Below are 22,745 nucleotides of genomic sequence, written 5' to 3' on the forward strand. Positions count from 1 at the left end.
TGATAAATTATTTCTTGAATGTCTTAAAGATATTTCCACACACCTGCTACTGGAGAACAAGCTGAGGTGTGTCTCAGATTGTGTGTGTTCCTTCCAGACTTGATCATCATTTTAAAAGGACACTTGGGTAACCCCTCAGGAACCTCCCTCCCAGTCGTCATGACTCGACGAGTCAACAAAGCACACGAGTACACAGATTCGCCTGTTACATACAACTACTTCTGAAGGGCAGCCTTGACACTTTGTCTCTGTCAGACCGCCTTAACAGGATTTTGGTACTGAGTGTTAAGAAGAGCTTCCAGGGTCACACCACGTAGACAACCACACTGTGTTTAAGAGAACCATGCTTCTCTGCCAACTGGGTGTAGTTCAATATGCAAGCTAGCTATTTAATAATTGCCATACAAACATTATCGAATCAATCAATGTTTATTTCTATAAGCCCAATATCTACAAATGTTACTTTGCCTCAGGTTGGACTTCCAGTTCTGTACAGATTATCAGTCTGACACCCTCTGTCCTTGACCCTCACATCGTACAAGGAAAAACTTCCAGAGAAAACCCACAGTTTAAAGGGGAACATGGGAGAAACCTCAGGGAGAGCAACAGAGGAGGGATCCCTCTCCCAGGACGGATAGAAGTGCAATAGATGCCATGTGTAAATTGAAAAGGATATAGGTAGTCCAAATGTTTGGAAATGCATGTGTCTATAATAATAGATTATGATTTTCTTTTAAATGTAAATATTTGCTTGTTTCATAGAGTTGCATCATAGTAAAGAGAATACTTTAGCGTTTGGACTGTTGATTGGACAAAAGAAACATTTAAGCGGAGGATTTTGAAATCCACATTTTTCACATTTTTCAGATTTCATAGACCAAATACTTGATTACTTAAAGGTGGGGTAGGTAAGTTTGAGAAACCGGCTCGAGATACACTTTTTGTTATATTCCATGGAATGCTCTTAACATCCCGATAGCAATGAATATCTGAAGTGCTTTGACAAAAAATCCATGAAAAAATGTCATCTGTGGAAGCCGTAGTTCTGTAAAAAGCACGACCAATCATCTGAGCCGGTCCGGCTAAAATAACTGGATGGCCTACCTGCCTGTCAGCCTTCCATCTGTGCACAAATTAATCTCGTTCCCTCATTGGTCATGTGCGCGTTCATGTGTGTTGGAGGAGGGGCTCTGTAAGGAAGTGGCAGATTTGTTCCGGCTGTATTCAAATTCTAGCGCACTCGAGGTGGTTTCACCAAAATGACCTACCCCACCTTTAAGCAAAAATGTAATCAGTAGATTAATCAATAATGAAAATCATCAGTTAGTTGGCTAGTAACATGCAATTCTTGCTACTAGTGCATGAAAGATATTACATAAACAGAATTTCCAGATACTATAGATCAGATATTACAGTGCATGAATGTTGATAGGCTGCATTTAAGGTAACTCTTTCTTATTTCAGGTTTAAAGATCCCGTCCAAGTTTAAGGAGTGGTAAAGATAAACCAATTGCATTTTTTGGCAGTTTCCTTCATACACTTCTACACTTTTATACAATTAGTTAAAAAGCGAATCAATAGATTAATCAACAGAACCAAAGCTTTCCCTTATAGTATTCTGCAGTATTGTACGTACTCTGCGTATTGTGAATGTACTGCCTGTATTTAGTGTAAGTTCAACAGGAGCGTAGTGAGTTTAAAGGGCTCATTGAGGAGGTTTGGTTACACCATGTAACCAGAGCCCACAAACCAGGCCTGGAGTCAAATAGACTCATTCATGAAAAGAAAGCGCTTGAGGGAGAAGGGATTTAAAGTATAATTTGACCTCTAAAATTCACCAGCCCATCTGCCTCCTGTGATCTACATGATGAGCTGCTGCCAAACGATTGAAGAACGAATGACGGTGAAAGGAGAAGAGGGACAGTGAGAAAAATAACAACGAGGGAGACACAGAGATGGCACAGCTGCAGGTGGACAACAGATGTTGAGGGTTTTTTTGTTTTCTCTTTTTAAAAGGGAGGCGATCGCAGCACATAAATTCTTGTTCTCCCATTCATTCCCCGTCTGTGCATCGCTCCACCTCTCCAACACCATCACTCTCCTCCTCCACCTTTCTCTTTCTCTGTGGCTTGGGCCAACTGGCCTGATTATAGAGAGAAAGAGATGTAAAGGAGGATGTGCAAGAGGGGGGGGTGTGTGTGTGTGTGTGTGTGTGTGTGTGTGCACGCGCGTGTGTGGATGGGGGGGTTGAATGGGGGAAGGCGATGCTTATTACACCCCCTTATGTATGCTGCAGGCTTAGACAAATAGGGTGTGAACAGGCATCCATGAAACATGAAACAGTGAACAAATACATGGGCAAATATGCGCGCACACATACACACACCCACACACACAGATATTGACTCATCCGCTAACTGGCTGCCTTAAGTTCAGCTTTCTCGGAAATGTGTATTTTGGCAAAATATCTGAAAAAAACAAAATATAAATGTTGGATCAAATATGCGGTGATGGCTGCTCACACACATGTAGTCACACACATGTAGACACACACACATGTAGACACACACACATGTAGTCACACACATGTAGACACACACACATGTAGTCTCTCACACACACACACACACACACACACACACACACACACACACACACACACACACACACACACACACACACACACACACACACACACACACACACACACACACACACACACACACACACACACACACACACACACACACACACACACACACACACACACACACACACACACACACACACACACACACACACACACACACACACACACACACACACACACACACACACACACACACACACACACACACACACACACACACACACACACACACACACACACACACACACACACACACACACACACACACACACACACGACTAGAAACACTGTGAAACACAATCCCATTTACAGCGCTGTGTGATCCTGAACACCACTGACATGCCTACTGAGAAATGTATAATATTTTCCTAGGGTGCAAATGAGATTCATCTGCACCTCTAAACATATCCCCACCACGCTTTTGTTAAAACACAGCCAAGCAAAGTGTCATGTTCTGCAACGCCTGGTCACACACACAACCACACACACGCTACACACAGAGAACATGGTCAGCTCTGTTTCTTCTTCACTCTGGTTTAACACCCGTGAAGATTTCATTTTCTCAAAAATGAATAATTCAGGGTGACTCCCCAGTTGGCACATAGAGAAGAAGGAAGTAGGAGGAAAGGAAGGAAGGGGACAAAAAGGGAAATCAAAAAGGGAAAAAAGGAAAGAGGAGGAAATGAAAGGTAAAGAGAAGATAGGAAATTAATGAAAATGAGGGGAATTGAGATTTTACGAGGAAAGTTGGAGTCAGGTTCTCTAAGCCTCTCGTTCCGTTGCTTTTTTCCCCTTCTTTTTTGAGCTACAAATGTTGAGCATGTGACTTGTTGTGTCTGTCTTTCTTTGCTTCTGCTCGCATAACCTGAATTTCAAGTCTGAAACGATGCAGCAAACTGGCAAGAAAGAGCTTTTTCAGCTCCACGATCAGGCTTTACCTTTCAAGGTCCAGTTGCTTTTCATGGCACCCATACAGTTGTTTTGTTGTATATTCTGTACACACAATTATCGAGACACAAACAGAAACAGTAGTCACTTCCACACTATCTCATCTAAAGCATCTCTCTTTGCATTTAACTCCAGTCCTTGCTCTTTTTTGCTCAATCTTTTTCTCTGTTCGGCCCTTCTTCACTTTCCTCGTTTCCCTTATGTTTCGTGCAGACGGGCTGAAACCCACAACCACAGTCATGAATGAATTTGCTGAGCTGGGTATGACGTTTACATATTCCTCTCTCAAACGTCTTTTTCCCCCCACTCACTGGTCTCATGAGGGTCATAGCCAAATTATTTCGAAAAAACAATTAATTTGCAAAGGGAAGGGGGAGAAAGAGAAACTGGGATCAATTTACACAAAGAGAAGAAGAACAACATATTACTCAACAGTTGTTTATCTAGTCCTGGCAGTGTATTACCAAGAAATGTATGTCCCCATGAGGGAAGGAAATCAGTGCCTGATATTAAGTGGAACATCTGGTGGGGAGATTAACTCTGCACTGTGCCACACACACTTCACCTGTTAACAGCAGTTTGCACATGCATACACACACTACAAGCAACGCTCATATGGTTCTACACACAGGCTGCATAGTGTGTGTGATATCGGAGGATTTTGAATTGTTCTGGTTATGATATCCTAAATGTTTCTCAACATCAAGCACAGCTGTATCCTTCATATTTAAACGACAGGTTTATGTTATGGCAATCAGATTTAATTATTCAGAGAAATCACATTTTTACCACTGAATTGGTTTTGCTCTAAATACTACAACACCCATGAGCCTCAGCCAACAAAATCCTGCAACATCATTGCTCAATTGATCCACATTGACCCAGTATCTGAATATGACTCGATCAAATAAAACACTCCTTGCATTTTGATGTACACAAACGTATATCTTTGAATCAAACAACCAGGTATGAGAGACAGTTTGATCTTCGTACAAATTATTAAACCAAAAGAGTTTCATATGCATTGACGCATTGGATGAATGTCAACTGCCAGACACTTTGTATGCAATTATAACTGCAAAAAAATCAACAGTAGTTTCCACAGATTGAAACGGCTGAGGCTGTGAATGTCAAAAAGTACAATAACGATAATGTTTATGTCTATCCATAGTTGCTTTGGAAATACCCGAGTGTAATCCAAGTTCTGCATTTTTCAAGGTTGTGGCATTAGTAAGCCACTCTCGGGGCAGAAGGAACAAATATATTTTACTGAGTGACCAGAAGCATAACAAAAACAACCTTTGACTGTCAACCCAGATTAAGGCCAAAGTTTGACCCTCAGAGTATAAATGCCACATTGACAGCTAACCTCGTCTAACATGGAGAGTCCAAGGTTGAGTGACAGCTGTCAACGCCCCGTTTCCCCTCCCCCACCCAGAGAGCAGAAATCATCATCCATCAATAGTAGGACTATATCTCCCTCCCTCCCTCTCTCTCTTCCTTAATCCCTCACTCTGTAAAAACGGCCTGAAGCTTCGATCTGGACCCTGTTAATACATAATCTGCCATCTCCAGATCTAATATGCCACGACCCTCCCCCATCATCCCGCTAGGCCTCGGCAAGGCCAAACAAATTGCAGTTAGTATAAGCCACGCAGAGCAGAACTGACCTGAGCTGGCATCAGGTCGCCTGGCTGGAGTCCACGGGGGGAGAGCTACACACTGTGCAGGGTGGAGGTTAAAGAGTGGAAGTGCCACAGTATCATATATGATGATTATGCCGGTGTGGGGGATGGGGATGCATAGTTAGTCATGTAAAGGCGGGGTCTTCCTCAAGGGTATTCCACAAAGCACCATATAGTGAGGTGGGCGGGGGCATGCCATCTGTATTTACACAAGAGCTTTTAGTTCACAGATAAATTATTTCCGGTTGTCGATGCAACTTGATGCCGTAACTGATGCACCGTTAGAGGCCGTCAGAATATCAGGAGATATCATAAGCTCATTACTGATCGAATTTTAAGCAATGAAAAATGTGCTATTGCTGCTATCAAATATAATTATCCTACCTGACAAAATATCTTCATTTGAAAACCTCCCATTTTGTATTCATCCCTCAAGAAAATAAGTGCATGATGTTATTCATTAACACTTTCTTCCAAATGCATCAGCTCAGCCAGCCGTCTTGTAGAAAAAAATAAGTAACATGTACATTTGCAGTGTTTCCTGACAATGGACCGACCCTTTAACCAGAAGCAAATCTGCCTACGATTACCACCAAAATCCACGTTGCCTAGCAACATACAATTTAGGAATATGCTTTCAGAGCAGCTTTGCGGCTGTGTCCATTAACAGATGAAATTACTAAAGCAACAAATGTCAGCCACATGCAAATGAGGTCTACTCCGCCGATTGTGTGTGTGTACTAACAAAGTGATGTGTGTGTCCGGGGCAGACTCGAAGAAATGATTTTCTAAAGCATGTGTCTGTCTGTGCAAAGAGCAGAAATCTGTTTTGACAGCCAAGCAACAGGGACCTTTAAATATCGGCTCACTTGGGCCTTCAAATCAGAGAGACGACAACAAAAACGCCTCAGTTAAATACTTTTGCTCCCATTGCTCCTGTTAAAGTCCATTTCAACCTGTACAGTAGTTCACAGTCTAACAGTAAGCCAGGAAATCTGAACAAAATGAGAATATCTGTGGATTAGTGCAGCAGTGGAAATGGAGGATCTAAAGGATTAACCCCCCCCCCACACACACACCCACCCCCTCTCTTCTCATTACAACCCGCACGGAGAAAATGACACAATCACACATCGGCCGTCAGCCCTGTAATTCGATTTTATCTGTCCAGTGATGCTGCCATCAGCCTCTGGTGAGCGGCTGTTGATGGGAAATATGCCCTTATTGCCCAAAATGTCTGAAATATTCTTTTGTCAGGCCCTTGGCATGAAAAGAAGATACTGTGATGTAGCAGATTTTAATATGCTGAATTAAGGTTAAATCTGGCATGGGTTGATGATTCAGGTGATTACACAATATACACACATTGACTGAATGCATTTCATTTTAAACCGGAATCGAAAGAAGAACTTGAGACACATATTAAAATTCAACATTCGGCTTGAAAAAGAGATGAACCAAATAATGAAAAGTTTGTCTTTTACTCACTTCCTCAAATGTAGGGCCTGATCACTGTGAGCAAATCAGTTCCAGAAGAACTACACAAAACTCATTGCTATTTCAAGCAAGTCAGCGTTACACCTTGAAAGCAGCAAGACTGAAGGAGAGCTGTGTAGCCTGAGTGGCTGTAAAGCCTTTCTTAGGATACAATGATGCACCCTTATTATCATAATGCAATAAGACATCCACGTGGGGAGATGGTGTGAGGCAGAGCAGAAAGGACTTCATCAAAAACAGCTGCAGTCACTCTACAGCTAAAAAACGACATACCGCTAAGGCTGAAAACACCGCACCTATATGAATACTGTAAGGTTGAGGCAGATCATGTGATTTTAAAAAGTGCTCTGAGCTTTTGCTGTAATTACTAACCATTGCCATTAAATACAGTCAGTATACCAGCTAAATGAGAAAAATATATGCAAATAGACTGAGGCAAACCCAATCATGCATAGTGTTCACAAATGCAGAGTAGCACACTATTGCAAACTAACACACAATCTAACATGCATGTCAGAAAACCATTAACATTCACGACACATATCCGACTTATCTGGTCAGAGAATCCTTAATGTGTACTGTTCAGAAATGAATGCAGCAACTGACAGACTGTAACATGAAGACAGTGCATGGTTGTTAAAATCTAAAAGGTATCAGAAATTATGTTGACAGCTGTTCCGCCCAAATCCTCCATATTTCGCCTCATCAATGCCATTTTGTGTTGTATTTAATGGGGCGATGTGTCATTCTGACAAAAGAATTGCATGAGATTACAGAAATAATAAAGGACTTCACACAAAGTGTACAGAAGACTGACAAATCTGGCTCCTACAGAGATAAGCACTAGCAGACAAGAAAGCTGGATTTAACTATCCTTTTATGATCAAGGAAAATGCAGAAACTAGAAGAACTGGAAATGGATTGCCATAGTGTCTAAGAAAAAGTTGCCCTTTTAGGGTTTATAAATAATAATCCTGTCAAAGCATTCGAAAAAAATTGAGGCAGCAAGCAATTTATTTTTTGCTCCAATGGAGTAGATAAGAAGAAAAACACACCATGTATCAATTGCTGAAGAAATGAGAAGAAACTCCCAAACAAATGTCAGCACTTACCAGGAAGATAAAACAATTTCTTTTTTAAATGCTTTTTTTAACATTAACATTGTGTTTGGACTTTCTTAAGGTCAGGTATCATGCATTACATACCAGCAACAAACACATTCAGCTGAATGTATCTCACATGCTTCTCAGCTGAATGATGGTTTCGAATAACCAGAATACAAAAAAACCACTCATTTGACAGAGATGGTATGAACATACCAATGATTCATCACAATAAAGGATGGAAATAAAGCTCTGGTATTCCTATTTTTCAAAGAAAGGCTGCAACCTAATACTGAAGTTGTTGCTTTCAGTCTACTTCATGGCTCTAGGAAATGTAAATTGTGAAAGCATGATCTGATTCTTAACAATGCCACAGCTCTGCTTTGTAGAGCTGTTCAAAGACAAGAGAATGTTGACTTACATAAAGCATGCCAAATATGAGAACCTCTAGTACAAATCAATTTCCTTATCTATTAAAAAAGTTTGAAATAGCCAAGAAAAAGCAAAAGGATAAAGATAAAAGGCAAAAAAAAGGGGATTTACTTGTTTCTGGAGACGCCATAGTGGACACGATGACTGGTGGACCCGTGCGTCGACTTAGCTTCTGGTTAGCAGTCAGGGCAACTTGTCCTTGACCTGGTGGTCCCATAGAGACAAGGGCATTATCCTGTACAGTACCCCCACCCTTACGCATCATCTGAGGACTGGGGTGAGGGCTGTGCATGGGTGATAATGGCATTACATTCCTGTCCCTCTTCATCAGCTCCATGGGCACTGTGTAATTGGTAGAGTAGGCTTTTGGTACCTGTTGTGGTGGCTGTGGTAAAGCTGGCATGGACACGGGCATATGCTGTGGCATACCTGACATGGAGTGCATAGACCCAGGCATGGCAGGCATTGACCCAGTCATTTGCTGTGGCATTATCTGCATACCATGCATGGGCATCCCAGAAGAGTAGGCGGACATGGGTCTTGTTTGAGCAGGCATTAGCGCCCCTGCATATGGCCCCGGGGAGCGAGGGGGTTGGCCTGGGTAGCCTCCAGAAGCTTCCATGAGGTGCTGAGAAGGGGCACTGTTGGGCCTCCTACCCATTGCTTCTCCCATCCTTGGGGAGATGGTCTGCATCACCCCAGGGGTCTGTGGGGGCATCATGTGAGCATCCACATTTAAAGCCTGTAAAGGGTGGGTTGGATGGTGGTGCTGGGGGGGCTGGTGGTAGATGTCCGAACGATGGCTAAAGCTATTAGAGCGGCCTCGCATGGGTGTCTGAGGTTGGGATGGGGCTGGTGTCGCCTCATGGGGCCGCCTGCAGTTTTGGACCACACGAGACAGAACGCGAGCCTGGCCGAGGTTGGGGGCGACAGTACGGATATCGTTGTCCTCCATAACAGCTAGCATGCTAGTGGAGTCAAATCCCTGCTGGATAATTGAGGAGATGGAGCTCTCTGAGATGCCTTCGTTTCTCAGAAGGGCAAGGAACTCAGGATCAACGGTTTTCCTGGGGTCCACAAGCAAAGGTGTCTGTGGGGCAGTTTGGGGAGGAAGAGCATGAAGTGGAGTGGTTGGGGGAGGAGGGAGTGAAGTTTGGGGAGCCTGCACAAGGACAGGTGCAGCTGGAGCAACTGCGGCGGGCTGCATCGGGATCGGTGGAGCAGGAACTGGAGCCGTCATAGAAAGGCTAGGGTCGGAGAGAGGCATGGTAGGCGGAGGTTGCAGGGGTTGCTGTTGCATATGCGGCTGCAACTGATCTTGTTGAAGTTGCTGCTGCTGTATCTGCTGTTGTTGAAGCTGTTGCTGTTGTAATTGTTGCTGTTGAAGTTGTTGCTGTTGAAGTTGCTGCTGTTGTATTTGATGTTGCTGAAGTTGCTGCTGCTGTAACTGCTGTTGTTGTATTTGTTGCTGTTGAAGTTGCTGCTGCTGTAATTGTTGCTGTTGTTGCTGCTGTAATTGCTGCTGTTGGGCAGTGTAGGGTGAGGCGGGATCTTGCCTCATTATCACACCTTGACTGGCAGGATCTACAACTAGACAGGTAGCAGCCTGCTGCTGCGGATCCAATGGTCGGCCGTTAACATCAGTGTAGACAACCTGACCAGCAATGGGTGGAGGCTCACTGGCATACCGAGGAGATGCATGCTCCATACTATAATGAGAAGGAGATGGCTCTCGAGAAGGGACCCGCTGGCCATCTTGGGTCATTTTGGCGGCAGTTGCAGCTGCTTCCCTATAAGCCCGACTCATCTCATGAGCTGTTGGAGGAGGTGGAGGAGGAGGCAGAGGCGATGCAGGTGCTTGAGGTCCAGCTCTCCCTCCCTGACCTTGATCCCAACCTGCACGAGCCACAGGTGCCATTCCATAATGAGAGCCTGATCTACTAAGTGGGTGAGGGTGAGGCGGCTGAGGCTGGTGTTCTGGCCGGTAAAAGCCCTCAGGTGGCCGAGTAGTCATGGCCGGGTCAGGGGAATAGTAATCCTGATGTGGAATGGATCCTCTGTGAGCCATTGGTGCTCGTTCGTAGTTGTTAAGATCAGGCGCAGAGCCCTTCCTCAATCCCCGTGGGTCCTGTCGCTCTGCGTAAACCTGTCCGTACAGAGAGTCTTGGTAGGAGTATGGCTCACGTTTCAAATCCAGGTCAGGGGGACGCACTCCTGGTGGAAGCTCTAACCACCCTGCTGCTCCCTCGCCGTATGACAGAGAGCCCCGACGGCTGGCTAATCTTGCCTGCTGCTCGTAGACACTATCAGACTTCTCCCATTGACCCTCATGCCCCCCTAACGTGTCCCAACTGTGGGAGCGACCAAGGCCCAACTGTTCGTTAGGGACAAGCATTGGCAACAAAACAAAAAGCAGAGAAACTGTTAACGGATCCAAAAGAAATTCTCAAAACTGAAAAAATAATCCACTTGTAGCTCTCTTTGTGAAAGTTATCTTTCAAGTCTTCAGGTATAGAGGCACCAAAAAAAAGGGGAAGAAAGGTAGGAGGAGGACAAGCAGAAGATGAAGCAACCGTTTCACTTGATATCAGGTTGTAATATTGTCCGTACTATCAGGTGACTCTCTCTGTGGCAGGCAGTCCTTGAATAATTAATATCCGGTCATGCTGGCTTGTTGTGAGCGAGGAAAGAGGACACCACACACACAAACAGATCACAACATACCACAGAACGTACACTGCAGAGGTAGCACAGCTACTCCATGAAAGACAGAGTAACAGGGTGCATGAGATGGCGGCCAAACGTAAATGAAAAACACAAAAAACGAAAGGAGTGGATAGGTTGAGTTATAGGTTGGGACGGGCTAGGGCTTTTACTAATCCAATGGGGTTTATCTCTGCCTTCTCTTCGGACATTTTACTCGCTCTACCGATTGCTATGAGGGATTACAACTAGATAAATACCGTTTAATTCCACGTCCCAGTGTGACGTCAAGTGAACCAGATACAAGTATATTTGGTTGATGATGACGATGAGGCCAATGATTAAGACCCTACCCCCAAACCAATCAACCTCTCCCAGAGAGCCACTTACCTGAAGCTGTTGATGATGCAGCGTCTTCAACAGGTTTCAGTTTTTAGTTCACCAGATGCACAGCACGGGGAGGGGAGGCCGGACAGGGTGCAAAGCTTCATTGAATTCAAATGAAATACAGTTCTCTCAGCTAAGTCCCATGTGCTGTCAGTAAACATCAAATCCACTCTGATTGGACACTAATCCTCCAGGCCCCACGCTAGCAGCAGAGCCTCCACGCAACAGCAGCCCAACTCACTCTGAAATGTCCTTGCTGCCTTTGTGGCACTCACCATCACTGCACCACTCAATATGAGATCACTCAGACCTGCTGTTTGCATTTGAACTGAAGAACATCAGAAGTGATAGTGCATGGTTTAACAGAGATTGCTGAATGCATTCAATATGCTAAAAGATCAATATTACTGTCTCTCTTGTAGAATTTAAGTGTTACATGAAATATTTGTGTAGAAAGTTATAATCTTAATTTTTGCCAAATCTATTACTAACCTATTTCGATCCATATGTATCCTACTGTCTGTCAAATAAAGCACCTTCCCCCTCTTTCCCAAAGCTACCCTGATCTCCCTCACTTAGAGGAGAAGCTCTGTAATCTGGATTTTCCTCTTTGCAAAGAAAAATAAAACACTGGGGGAGTGTAGTGTGTGTGTGTGTGTGTGTGTGTGTGTGTGTGTGTGTGTGTGTGTGTGTGTGTGTGTGTGTGTGTGTGTGTGTGTGTAATTGGGGGCGTTTTTTGTCACTGCAGTTAATCCAAAGCACCGACAGCCTTTGCCTTACAACAACACCATGCTTATTGAGCTGCAACACAACATGAACTCTTTCCACTTCATTCAATATGCCACAGTGATAAAGGTATTTGCTGGCATGCTGCAACATTTTTAATTCTTGAACATAATCCACATGAAGATTTAATAAATGAAATGTATTTATAATTTTGTTCAACAAAGTCCATAACTCTACCTAGCTAGCTGCCTGCATGTCACACTTCACGTGACAGTGGCTGAAACCTGATCCCTTCTGCAGAGGATGCCCGTTTATTAATGCATGAAAACAGATGTAAGTTGAGGAAGTGTCCGTTTCTATCCAAATCTAATCTCAGAGCCAACCACAGCGAGGGGAGGTAATACATATTTTAGACTGTCAAAAACATATTTGTAATACTGTCTTGGCATATGGAGAAAACTTCCTGAATATCTTACAGAGGGCCTGCAGGAACTGTGCAGGCTTGTCCGTCGTTGGCGGTAATATCTTGTTTAATCACAGTTGTGTAATTAGAGTAGGAAGAGTTCAGAGTATTCTGCTGTTTGACAGAACAAATCTGATGACAGCAGCTCCAAAACCGTTTTTTCCTTTTGGTAAGGTCACAGGAACATTAGTCAGCTTGATGTAAAAGGTAATTAAAATGGAAAAGAGAAGAGGCGAGAGCGAGCCCTCACAGAGATCTAAAACTGACAGCAAAGATAAATTGTAATATCAAAGCTGAGGGCTGCAAATCATTTTTGAGGCCTCCCTTTTGATTCGTCAGGGTTTTGCTGCAATAAAGTCAATCAAATGTTATGGTCGTTTCTAGTATGGGTTTGATTTATCGCCTCAAGGCACACAGACTCTCCTTATTATTTAGCCGATTCTTATATTGATGCAATATAGAAACACTATGTGCCAGCATGCATGTATATAATTCCATATTTGAAAACTAATATCATTGCAAGGTGGATTAAGGAAAAAGAGGCAATATATGCAAACACACACACATTCATGTGAAGGAAAAACAGCCTATAGAGTTGATGTTATCCCTTTGCTTCTTTTCTCTTCACTCCTCTCATTACGTCTTCGAGCCCGGCTCTCGAGAGACTCTGGCTTTCAGTGCAGCAGATCACTCATCCCCATAAAGTCATCCTCAAACATGGAGGCAGGGGCAGAGGTGTGTACTCAGGGTTTGCCGATCTAATCCTGACAGGAAAGTAAATCACAGAGTGCTGTTTGCCTCCAACTAAACAATGTTTGACTTTCAAATTCTAATGTTCCTCCATTTGCCATACTTGCCAGACTGAGCACACAACGCCAGATTCACTGTAACAGAGGGATTTAGGAATTAAGCCGGGGATTTTAGAACAAATATAATGCCACCCCAGCAGAAGCTTATGAAGACTTTACATTGAATAAGACCTGACTGGTGAAAAATGTGGAGTAAAACTTATAGAAACCTCGAGTTAATGAACCCAGTGTGAGGATGCAATTATGTAGGGTTCTTTTTTTTCTGCTAATAGATTTCAGAAAACTCTCAGCCTGGTATAGTGTATTGCTTTTCTTTTTTAAATCTCTCAGCGTTAGAGAACATTTAATTAAAGCAGTGAGTAACAAGAAGGACATAATGTACAAAAGTGAGATCTGTGGCTAATCTGTCACACAAGACGCTTGCCCTTATTTAATAAACACGCCACATATTCCTGTCACTCAGCCCTCTAAACCCCTGCCTGCAAAATAATATCACAGCTAAGTCAGCAGGAGACAGATGGATTTTACGTGCATGAGTTAACCATGTAAAAGTGTTCGCATGCTTTACCAGCAGCTGGATGTGAGGGTTTACATTTGCGGCCACTCACCCGTTCACCTATCTACCCACACGGAGCACACACACATTCAGCGTGCACGATCCTGCATCCCCACTCAGCATTTCGACCCTCTGCTCCTCTCCTGGCGTGCAGCAGAGACAGCAGCGGCCCTGATGCTTAGTTAATGTCCCATTTCATTCACACACACAAAACGCAGCTAAAGCCTTGGCCTTGGTCTGACGTGCATACATGAATAAAAATCACACGCTAACTCAAAGTGAATGCTGCACTGCAATAGAAATAAAAACAACTGTCTCCTACACTGTGACACGTCATGTACTCGAGGCATGATTTGAATGTTAAACACACATTGACTTATGCATGAGCGTGGGGCAGGAGGCACTAACTGGAAATGGGATTACAATGCCAATGCGGCAGAATGAATGTTGTCGGATGAATTGTAATGCACACTTAACAGACATTATACATGGCTGCCTTGTACGTGCTTCCACTGGGATTATTTGTCTCTAAAAGCATCTCCATAGGGACTAAATGGACTGTAAAATGGAGGTTGATGGCAATGAGGCTAGTACTTATCTAAATGGCAATCAAATACTCAGTTAGCGTCATATTCTGAATTCACACACTGTATTATTAATTGCATTTTGCTTGTTTACATTTTCTATATAAATAAGCACTGAAAGATAACACATTTTCAACAATGTCTTTGTTCTACTCATATTCCATCTCCTATGGGCACATCCTTTTCAACTCATCTTTCAATATCCAGTCAGATCGGAGAAGCCATAGGTCTTTAAATATTAAAATATGGTCGTAAAAGATTTAATTTTGAAACTAGATTTTTCCAAAAACTCATTTCCAACCTTCAATAACCACTAAGCCAGATGCCAGCTCAAACCCAGGCAAATGCTGACACTAAGAAAGAAAAGGAAAACTGTCTCATTCAGGTGTCCACAAGAGAGAGGCACACTAATCAAAAATAATAACACCATCACACCTGCAGGTTTGCAACAAATTATAAAAAGAATTTCACCCCAAAAATAACCGTTTTTCATCATCTGCAATTTTCCTTCTCCTCCCCCAAAGTTCTCCATGCCCCTCCCTGCCTCTCCACAAAGCCTATAAAGGGGTCGTGGGTTTTGGTGTGGAGCCTGGAACGAGCCCGAGGGGGGGTCAGACCCAGAGACGCTCAGATGACTTCATACCAGAGCTGGATGCCAGAGCGTGGGGAGAGGAGTGGGAGGGAGGGATGAAAGCAGAGAGGTGGATGCAGCAGAGCCGGGAGTCTGTGCTGAAAAGCTCTGGATGTGAAGACCTCCCCCCTGCAGGGGAGGATGACATCAGGACACCCCCTCCCTTTTCCTCCACAGCCTGCTCTCTATTTATTATGAAGCTTTTTGTCATAAAAAAGCATGCAGGTCCCTTAAATGGCAGACTTTGATGGTGTTTTATCTCGACTGGCCACATTATTTACTGTCCACTCTTTAAACAACTCCTCCCGTTGTACACATGACAAAACAAGATTTGTTATCAAGGATTAACGTATTTATTTAACTGCCTACTAAGACACTTGGACTAGCCATGACAAATTCCACTACCCCACCTTGTGGTGTTTGCGTCCAAGCACAGATTTACAACTTGTAAATCAACATTCAGGAACATGCTGTCAGTGCGACCCAGTTCACGTCGCAGCGACGCTCACATCCCATCTCTGCCCAGATCAGTCGGTTAGCTCTGGCTAAACGGCAATGGCAACGACTTGTGCTGCTACCCAAGCCAATGCATGCTGGGTACACAGATGGAGTGGACAGAAGGAGACACAGAGAGGGAGACAGAGTGAGAGAGAGAGAGAAAAAAAGGGGGGAATGAGAGAGTATGGGAACTGATGCTCACAGCAGATGTTTTACACAGTTCCCTTATTGCAGTTACACTCTACTTGGCATTTCATCAAACCCACAACAGAAGAACGAGTTGTACCGAAGACATTTGGAAAGCTGATATGTAAACTAAACAATGCTGTTAATCTTAATAAAGAAAGAAGTGTCATATTTTTTTATAAATTAATAAAACGTACTTTACTGGTGGATAATAAAAAATCCAACCCAAATCCTTTTAACAAGTGATAATTCATTATTTAATTAGTCGTGTTAAATAAAAAAAAATACTGCAATTAGCAAATATGTTCATGGTTTACCATAGTTTTCTTTGCAGGGGTGAGACATCTTGTCTGAAACATATACTCTTGCATACAAATTATTTCCATAACTGATCTATCTGGCATCTTTTTTATGCATAAATCTGTATATTATTTTGCCTACAACTTTTGGCAAATGAAAAAGCAAAAATGGTGATTTGTTGTTCATCTAATTTCTTTCAATTGACTATTTGTTTTAGCTCCACATTTTTAAAAGTAATACATTGAGTTTCAGGAGAAAAGCAGATTTACGATTTCAGCAAATGGCATTAATGTTTAGTGTGGCTGTTGTTTAGAGCAGTGGTTCTCAACTGGTCAGGCCTCGGGACCCACTTTTTACTTGGTCAACACATGCGACCCAACATTTTAAAGCACTCAAATCTATGCAACAAAAAATCGTGCTGTATATATACGCTTTTCAGCATACAATATTCATAAAAGTGAAGTACAGTGCATATATCCCTTCACAGAACTAAAGTATGCTTTTAAAAAAGGTTCAATGAGATGATGGAATCAAAGCTGAACTATATAAAAAGGCACACGTGCTAGAAACCCAACCCCAGCAGGGGGGTCCGAGGGGATTCTCCCCCAGGAGATTTTTAGAAATACTAACATAAACTATGCATTCTGGTACACTCTGAGAAGAAAATAAATAAATCTATTACTACCAGACATATTAATAATATTTTATGCCATTGTTTGTTTTTCACTTTGTTCTGACATCTTGCTGAGAGAAGAGTAAAGAGGAGATAGTCTGTGTGACTTACTTTAAATTGTGGGTAAGGGTAGATAGCTCCCATTGTTCTGTGACCTGTCAATCATCAAACCGTGGGTCATATTTCATTATGTGTTCATTTTTATCTGAAGTTGTACCCATGGATGTATAAAGAAGAGTTCTACCGCAAAGTTATTCTCCGTGGGGACTTCCGGCAACAATCTTGATTCTGATTGGCCAGAAGACTCGAAAAAACATCAGCAAAGATATTTTATTGAGAAGATGATCAATACTTGACAGAAGTTTTCAGAACCGTTTATGGTCTCCGGTACTTCCAGTCCAACGCAGACTTCATGCACAGCGTTAGAAAATCGGGCCTTAAAAAATTAAAGTTTGACTTTCCCCCCCCCAAAAAAAAAAAGAATTCCAAATTCTTTTTTTTCTTCACTCACATCCGCGACCCACTTGAAACGGGTCCGACCCAGCAGATGAGAACCACTGGTTTAGAGCGTCCTTTGCCACAAACATTGATCACAGGACATGATGTGTCCACAACTGGGTGGTTTTCCAGCGTCGCCTAAGCTATTTCCAGTGGAAACTCCTAATTTGATTATGGATTAACTATCAAAAGTAGTTTGTAGTAGTAAAAAAAGACGAAACATGTGTATCCATTTTTCACTTGGCTGCTTTGATCTGTTCTAATTCCATGTACGTTGCAGTGTGTTGTTGAACAAGACAAAGAACAGCAGGAAGTTAATTTCGATTTACAGACAAAATGACTAATTGATTATTAGAAATCAGGACATGAGACAATCGCAGTCTTATTTTAAAACCACAAAAAGCCGAGAACAGTGACTCAGATATCCTCAGTGGTAAAACATCCACCGTTGCGTTGAAATCAACATTCCTGCACCGTGACTGCGTTTGATCGGAGTAAACAGCCACACTTGATCAGCCTTTTCGAATTTGATTTAGGCCACAGGCGCCGCTCAGTTAGCCACTCACTACAATGAGTAAAGATGTAATCAATGCACTCCACTGTGAAACAAGTATTGGATTGACACACTTATCCTCAGAAGATAAATGGAGATTAGGGAAGCCTCTCCTGCCGTCTCGCCATGTGCAACCCACGAAGGCAGTGCAATCACAATCACTCCACAACGCTCTTGTTTTGTCAATACTCACGATGCAAACTTTGATTTCTATTTCACGCCTCAATCCTAACACTGTTTATAGATAATAGTGGGTGGCTTTGACATCATGTCGCAGAACACCCCATGCCTCTGGTTTTGAAATACCATTTGTATATGGTTGAGGAGATTTTACGCTACTGTGAAAACAGCATGATTCACCACCCTCTGATCTTTCAACTTCCTTGATGTGAATCACCCTCCTCTACACATTTTTAAGAGCAGTTGTAGTGACTAACTGCACCGCGATAAAAAGAAAAATCCCCCATCGTCATTGGTGAAGAATGACTTCATTTTGGATAAGCAGAGGAGACAATGCTTTAGATGTCTTTTGGACAAATGGAGCACTGCAGAACAGAAAATATTGTCTTGTGATGTTTAACATAAAGTCTGCTCTGACAGTCATTCTTTTTATATAAAAATAAGACGGAAAAAGCGTTTTCCAAGCGAGCGGGCTGGTGGTTTGGAGAGCTCTGAGATGCCACATGTGGCTCTCATTCTGAGGGTGGAAACAGACAGCATCACTGCTTCATTTATGCTTCATTATAATCTTTTTTTTTTTTTAATCTCAATGGGATTTTCCTTCGAAACGAACAAAGAAGAGCGTTGAAACTTGATACTCTGTCAAGTCTTAACTCGATATTTCTAAGAAAATCTCTCTGTCTTTGAGAGCTGAAGTGAAAATTAGAACTTCTGTTTTCTATTATATGAGTTAGAACACCTAAATAATTCGAAATAACAAAAAAGAAAACCCTGCAACATAACCACAGTTCACTTCATTTACGATATTAATGTTCCATTTTGTATAATTGTTCCCGTAATATGTCTGTGTGGAGCTGTCTTTTAAAAAACATTTTCCGCATGAATCCAACACAGGTTAAACATCATAAGATTGACAGACCCAGGCCAGCTGAGTGATGGGTTTTAAGAATGGACAGTCCGGACAAACAGGATAAATATCTTTCCGGCAGCAGAGACAGCGGTGAGAACGATCTCAATGCCAGAGTGTGTGTGGGTAAATATGATGGACAAGGAGGAAGCAGTTATTGCCAGGGGATGCTTCAACAAAACTTGTGTATATATTGTGTTGTCCAGCGGTGTGTAAAGGCCGTCTAAAGTGTTTATAGTTGTATATTATTTTGGGGCGGCTGTGGCTCAGGAGGCAGAGCTGTCGTCCAATAATCACAGGGTCGGCGGTTTGATCCCTGGCCCTTTTTTTCCACATGTCAAACCACAAGTTGCTCCCAAAGGACAGGCCAGTTCCTCCACAAGGCAGCCAACTCCAACATGGAAAGGTGTAAGTGGGGTTTTCAGACCCTGTTTGACCAGCAAGCACTTTGTTGGAAGCATTATAACAGTCGGTATATGACCAGTGTAATTGCATGGGAACTGTAGTCATTTTTAAGGAGAACTCATCAGTATTTGGTAAATGGGTTAAATGCAGAGGTACAATTTCACTGTGTGTGCTATGCTGTGCCGTGTGTGCCAAATAAAGAGGGTTTCATCCAATTCCTCCATTTCTGTTTAACTTGCTGAACAAACCTCAAAGAGAGTTTGAGAGTTATAGAATCTGGTGGAAAGCAGCTTTACCCACGCTACAAATGGAAAAACACAAGAATAATTTCGTATTTTACAGTGGGGTACATGCTGGTGTAAAAGCACATGTTTGGACCTCCGTACACACACTAATGCCTCGTTTCCACTGCAGGTTTGGCTCAACTCTCTCACCATTTCGGTTTTATTCAGTGCAGAAATTCCCCATTTAGTTTAGTTCTCAGCCAATGGCCATAACATAGCCATGTGAAAATTCCTTGACATCATCTACAACACTCCTTTTAAATCAGCAACCGAACGGAGGAACGTCTGCATTTTGTCCAAGCATAGTTTTGTGGGCTGCCATTTTCAAAAACTGGGTTAATCGTGTACAAAAAAAAGTTATGGTTACAATTGACAGTAGCTTGACGGGTTTGTGGTGATTTGCTCTGACCAATAAGTGGTTGCCATGGTTTTAATTTCACTTTCCAGTATCGGCTCAGCTTGCATTGAACTACGAGGTGGTATCAAAGAAAGTACCAAGTGCTATCCACAACCTTTACTAATAGAAAAGAGAAAGTAGAGCCATGTTTTAGTATGCATTGGAAATATGGCACAAATCAACATTCAGCGGCTCGTGTCAGGGGTTAGGTACAAAAATAAGAGAGAAAAAAGAATATCTTTGCTGTCTGTCTCACACAAACACACACACAACCATTAATGCACGTACACACAAATCAATCCCACTACCCGCTATAATCAATCCAAGAGCTCAGAGGAGTGCTTCACTTTATTTCAAACTCTCCAGCAATCTGGAAGCAACGAACTCAAGCCTCACTCAGCCATCAACCCAACCACCCCTACAACACACACAAGCACACACTATTTCTCCCTCCTAGGCAGCCTTCAAAGCTGAAGTTTGGAGCCTCGGCTGGTCCCAAGGCTCCCTTTTGACACACACAAACACACTTATGCAAAAGATCCCACCGGCGTTTCACTGAATTTGAAGAAGCAGGCTGAAAGTCTTAAATACTGTAGGAGATTTCCATATAACAGTAGGGTGAGTCTTTTATAGCTTTGACATAAATCTGTGGAACTAAAACTCAACGTTGCACGTACACACACAAAAACACAAGCATCCCAAAACCAAAATAGTTCATTTCCAGTGATGTAATAAAGTGAAACAAGCGTCTCAAATCCACATAAAAAGCAGAAAGAAAAAAGGATTTAACGGACACCGTCTCACCTTCACAGATCTTGTCGAGTCGCTGGCGTTTTACTTTATGTTTGTCGACCAAAGCCATCCCGTCACAGCTTCAAATTCTCTCTTCTCTTGATTTTTTTCTTTTCACCCCTCTCCTCCTTAAAGTCTCAAATGCTCCAATCCTCCAGTTGTTAGCGTGACAATGATTTAAACCTGAAATCCAAGAAAGCATGGGACAAAGATTAGTCTTACAGTATCTTTCCAGGAAATCGTGCAACTTCGTTATTTATGTTTATTAATAGAATTTTAGGTGATTCAATAACTTAAATGTACTGTTTTGTAAGAGACCATTTACTGTAAAGTGTACATAATTGTTGCCATTTGATGGACATGTCTGAAGCTAATGTACACATGGAGTCACAATTAAAATACATTGAACAAAACAATATACAACAAACAGAAAAGGACACATTACACTAAATGGTGCGCTGATGTAACTTATTTATAATAAAGTGTAATGTGTGCAAATGAAAGACAAGGTATGGTAAGTGAAATGCGAGAGTCAGTGTTTGGGTATCTCTTTAGCTACACCTCTAGTTTTGACTTTAAAAGCTACTGATATGTTGTTGTTATAGTGTAGTAGTAAAATGAGCTGTGGCTTTAACAGACATGCTATTTCACCTCATGCTCGTAAGGAAGCTGAGGAAGTTTGAAAAACGTTTAGTCACTGCTAGACAACAACACAAATGTTGTGTCACTTCATGAAAGTGCATTACTAAGAAAAACAAAAAATGTCTGACCGCGTCCACACACAGTTGTTTCCATCTCAGCAGGATCAGTAATATGGTCTTGCAAAAGTCAGACATTTACCTTGCTCAGACTCGACTCTCCACTAGAGGGAGTGTCATCTCAGCGAGCACCGTTTATCCAATTTAATGAAGAAATGTCACTTCTGCTACCAGAGCCCCCAAACTGAGTGGAACACAGCGAAAAAGAAGACAAACACCGAGTGAGCAAATGAGGCCTTTTACCAATCATTCATGTTCTGTGACTGATGCTCCTCTAAAGAGCAATCTTCTAATTGGTTCCTGCTGAAGCCTGAGGGACACGGCACAGTTTTTTTGGGGGGGGGGTGGGGGAAAGGCAGCAGACAGAGATAGACAGGGGATGGCCCAAAAAACACACACACACAAGATGACAAGCAGAAATGTAGCCTTGCACACACGCACACACACACACTCGAAGGGCAGCGTGTCACACGGAGGAATGTGGGTCAGTTAGTCAGCAGGCGGGAGGGGGTTGTATCAGCAGAATAAAGACATAAAGGGGGGTTGGTGGGAGGGAGTGGAAAGTACTAGAAAAACATCGTCAAACAGGATGAGTACGCTGTGACACCATCCTCTTCCTACATCCTAACTGTATCTTTTTCAGCACTTCCGCACTTACACTATAACCCATACCCAATTTCCACATTGCCTCTGAGTCCAATCCTAGAGTGCTGCACTTAGGGAACACCTCTCACTTTACTGTGTATATGATGATATATTTACACGATGATATATTGATATTTGCGCTGTTACTGCAATTACAACTGTTATGTTTTTTGGTGGAGTGGAGTGGAGGGCAGGCTAAGCAATGAGGTTGAATTATGAATTGATCTTGTGTTTTTATTTGGCCAGCTGTTGCGGCAGGAGGTGGTGCGCTGCTGCAGCTGAGAATTCTAAAGTTTGTAGGTGTTAAATTACTCGTACATTCAACGATCTATGAGCTCCTGTCTTTATCTGACACTGATGAACACATTTCTCTTCAGCAGTCAGCTGTGCTTCAGCTCGCTTCCTCCACAAGGTAAAGAGCTGAAGACCCACATGTGGGAGTCAGAGAAGAAGTAATTGAGAAAGAGGAATGGCAGGAAGCCGTCAGTAAGAGGC

At 42.6% G+C, this 22,745-nt stretch overlaps 1 protein-coding gene across 4 annotated transcripts in view; it reads right to left on the bottom strand.

The window, feature by feature from the left end:
• ctbp2a (C-terminal binding protein 2a) overlaps positions 1-22,745 on the bottom strand; it is a 71,333-nt gene that overhangs the window by 29,181 nt on the left and 19,407 nt on the right. For 2 of the 4 annotated variants that reach the window (XM_010793094.1, XM_010793104.1), the window contains exon 1: positions 8,427-10,710. In XM_010793094.1, the coding sequence (XP_010791396.1) occupies positions 8,427-10,710 (2,284 nt within the window). Of the gene's footprint in view, positions 1-8,426; positions 10,711-20,859; positions 21,031-21,687; positions 21,842-22,745 lie in introns of those variants that run through there. The other 2 variants (XM_010793119.1, XM_010793112.1) reach the window with 2 other exon arrangements.

Source organism: Notothenia coriiceps, unplaced genomic scaffold, assembly GCF_000735185.1.
Source record: "Notothenia coriiceps isolate Sejong01 unplaced genomic scaffold, NC01 NC01_scaffold00001919, whole genome shotgun sequence".
NCBI classification, from domain to species: domain Eukaryota; kingdom Metazoa; phylum Chordata; class Actinopteri; order Perciformes; family Nototheniidae; genus Notothenia; species Notothenia coriiceps.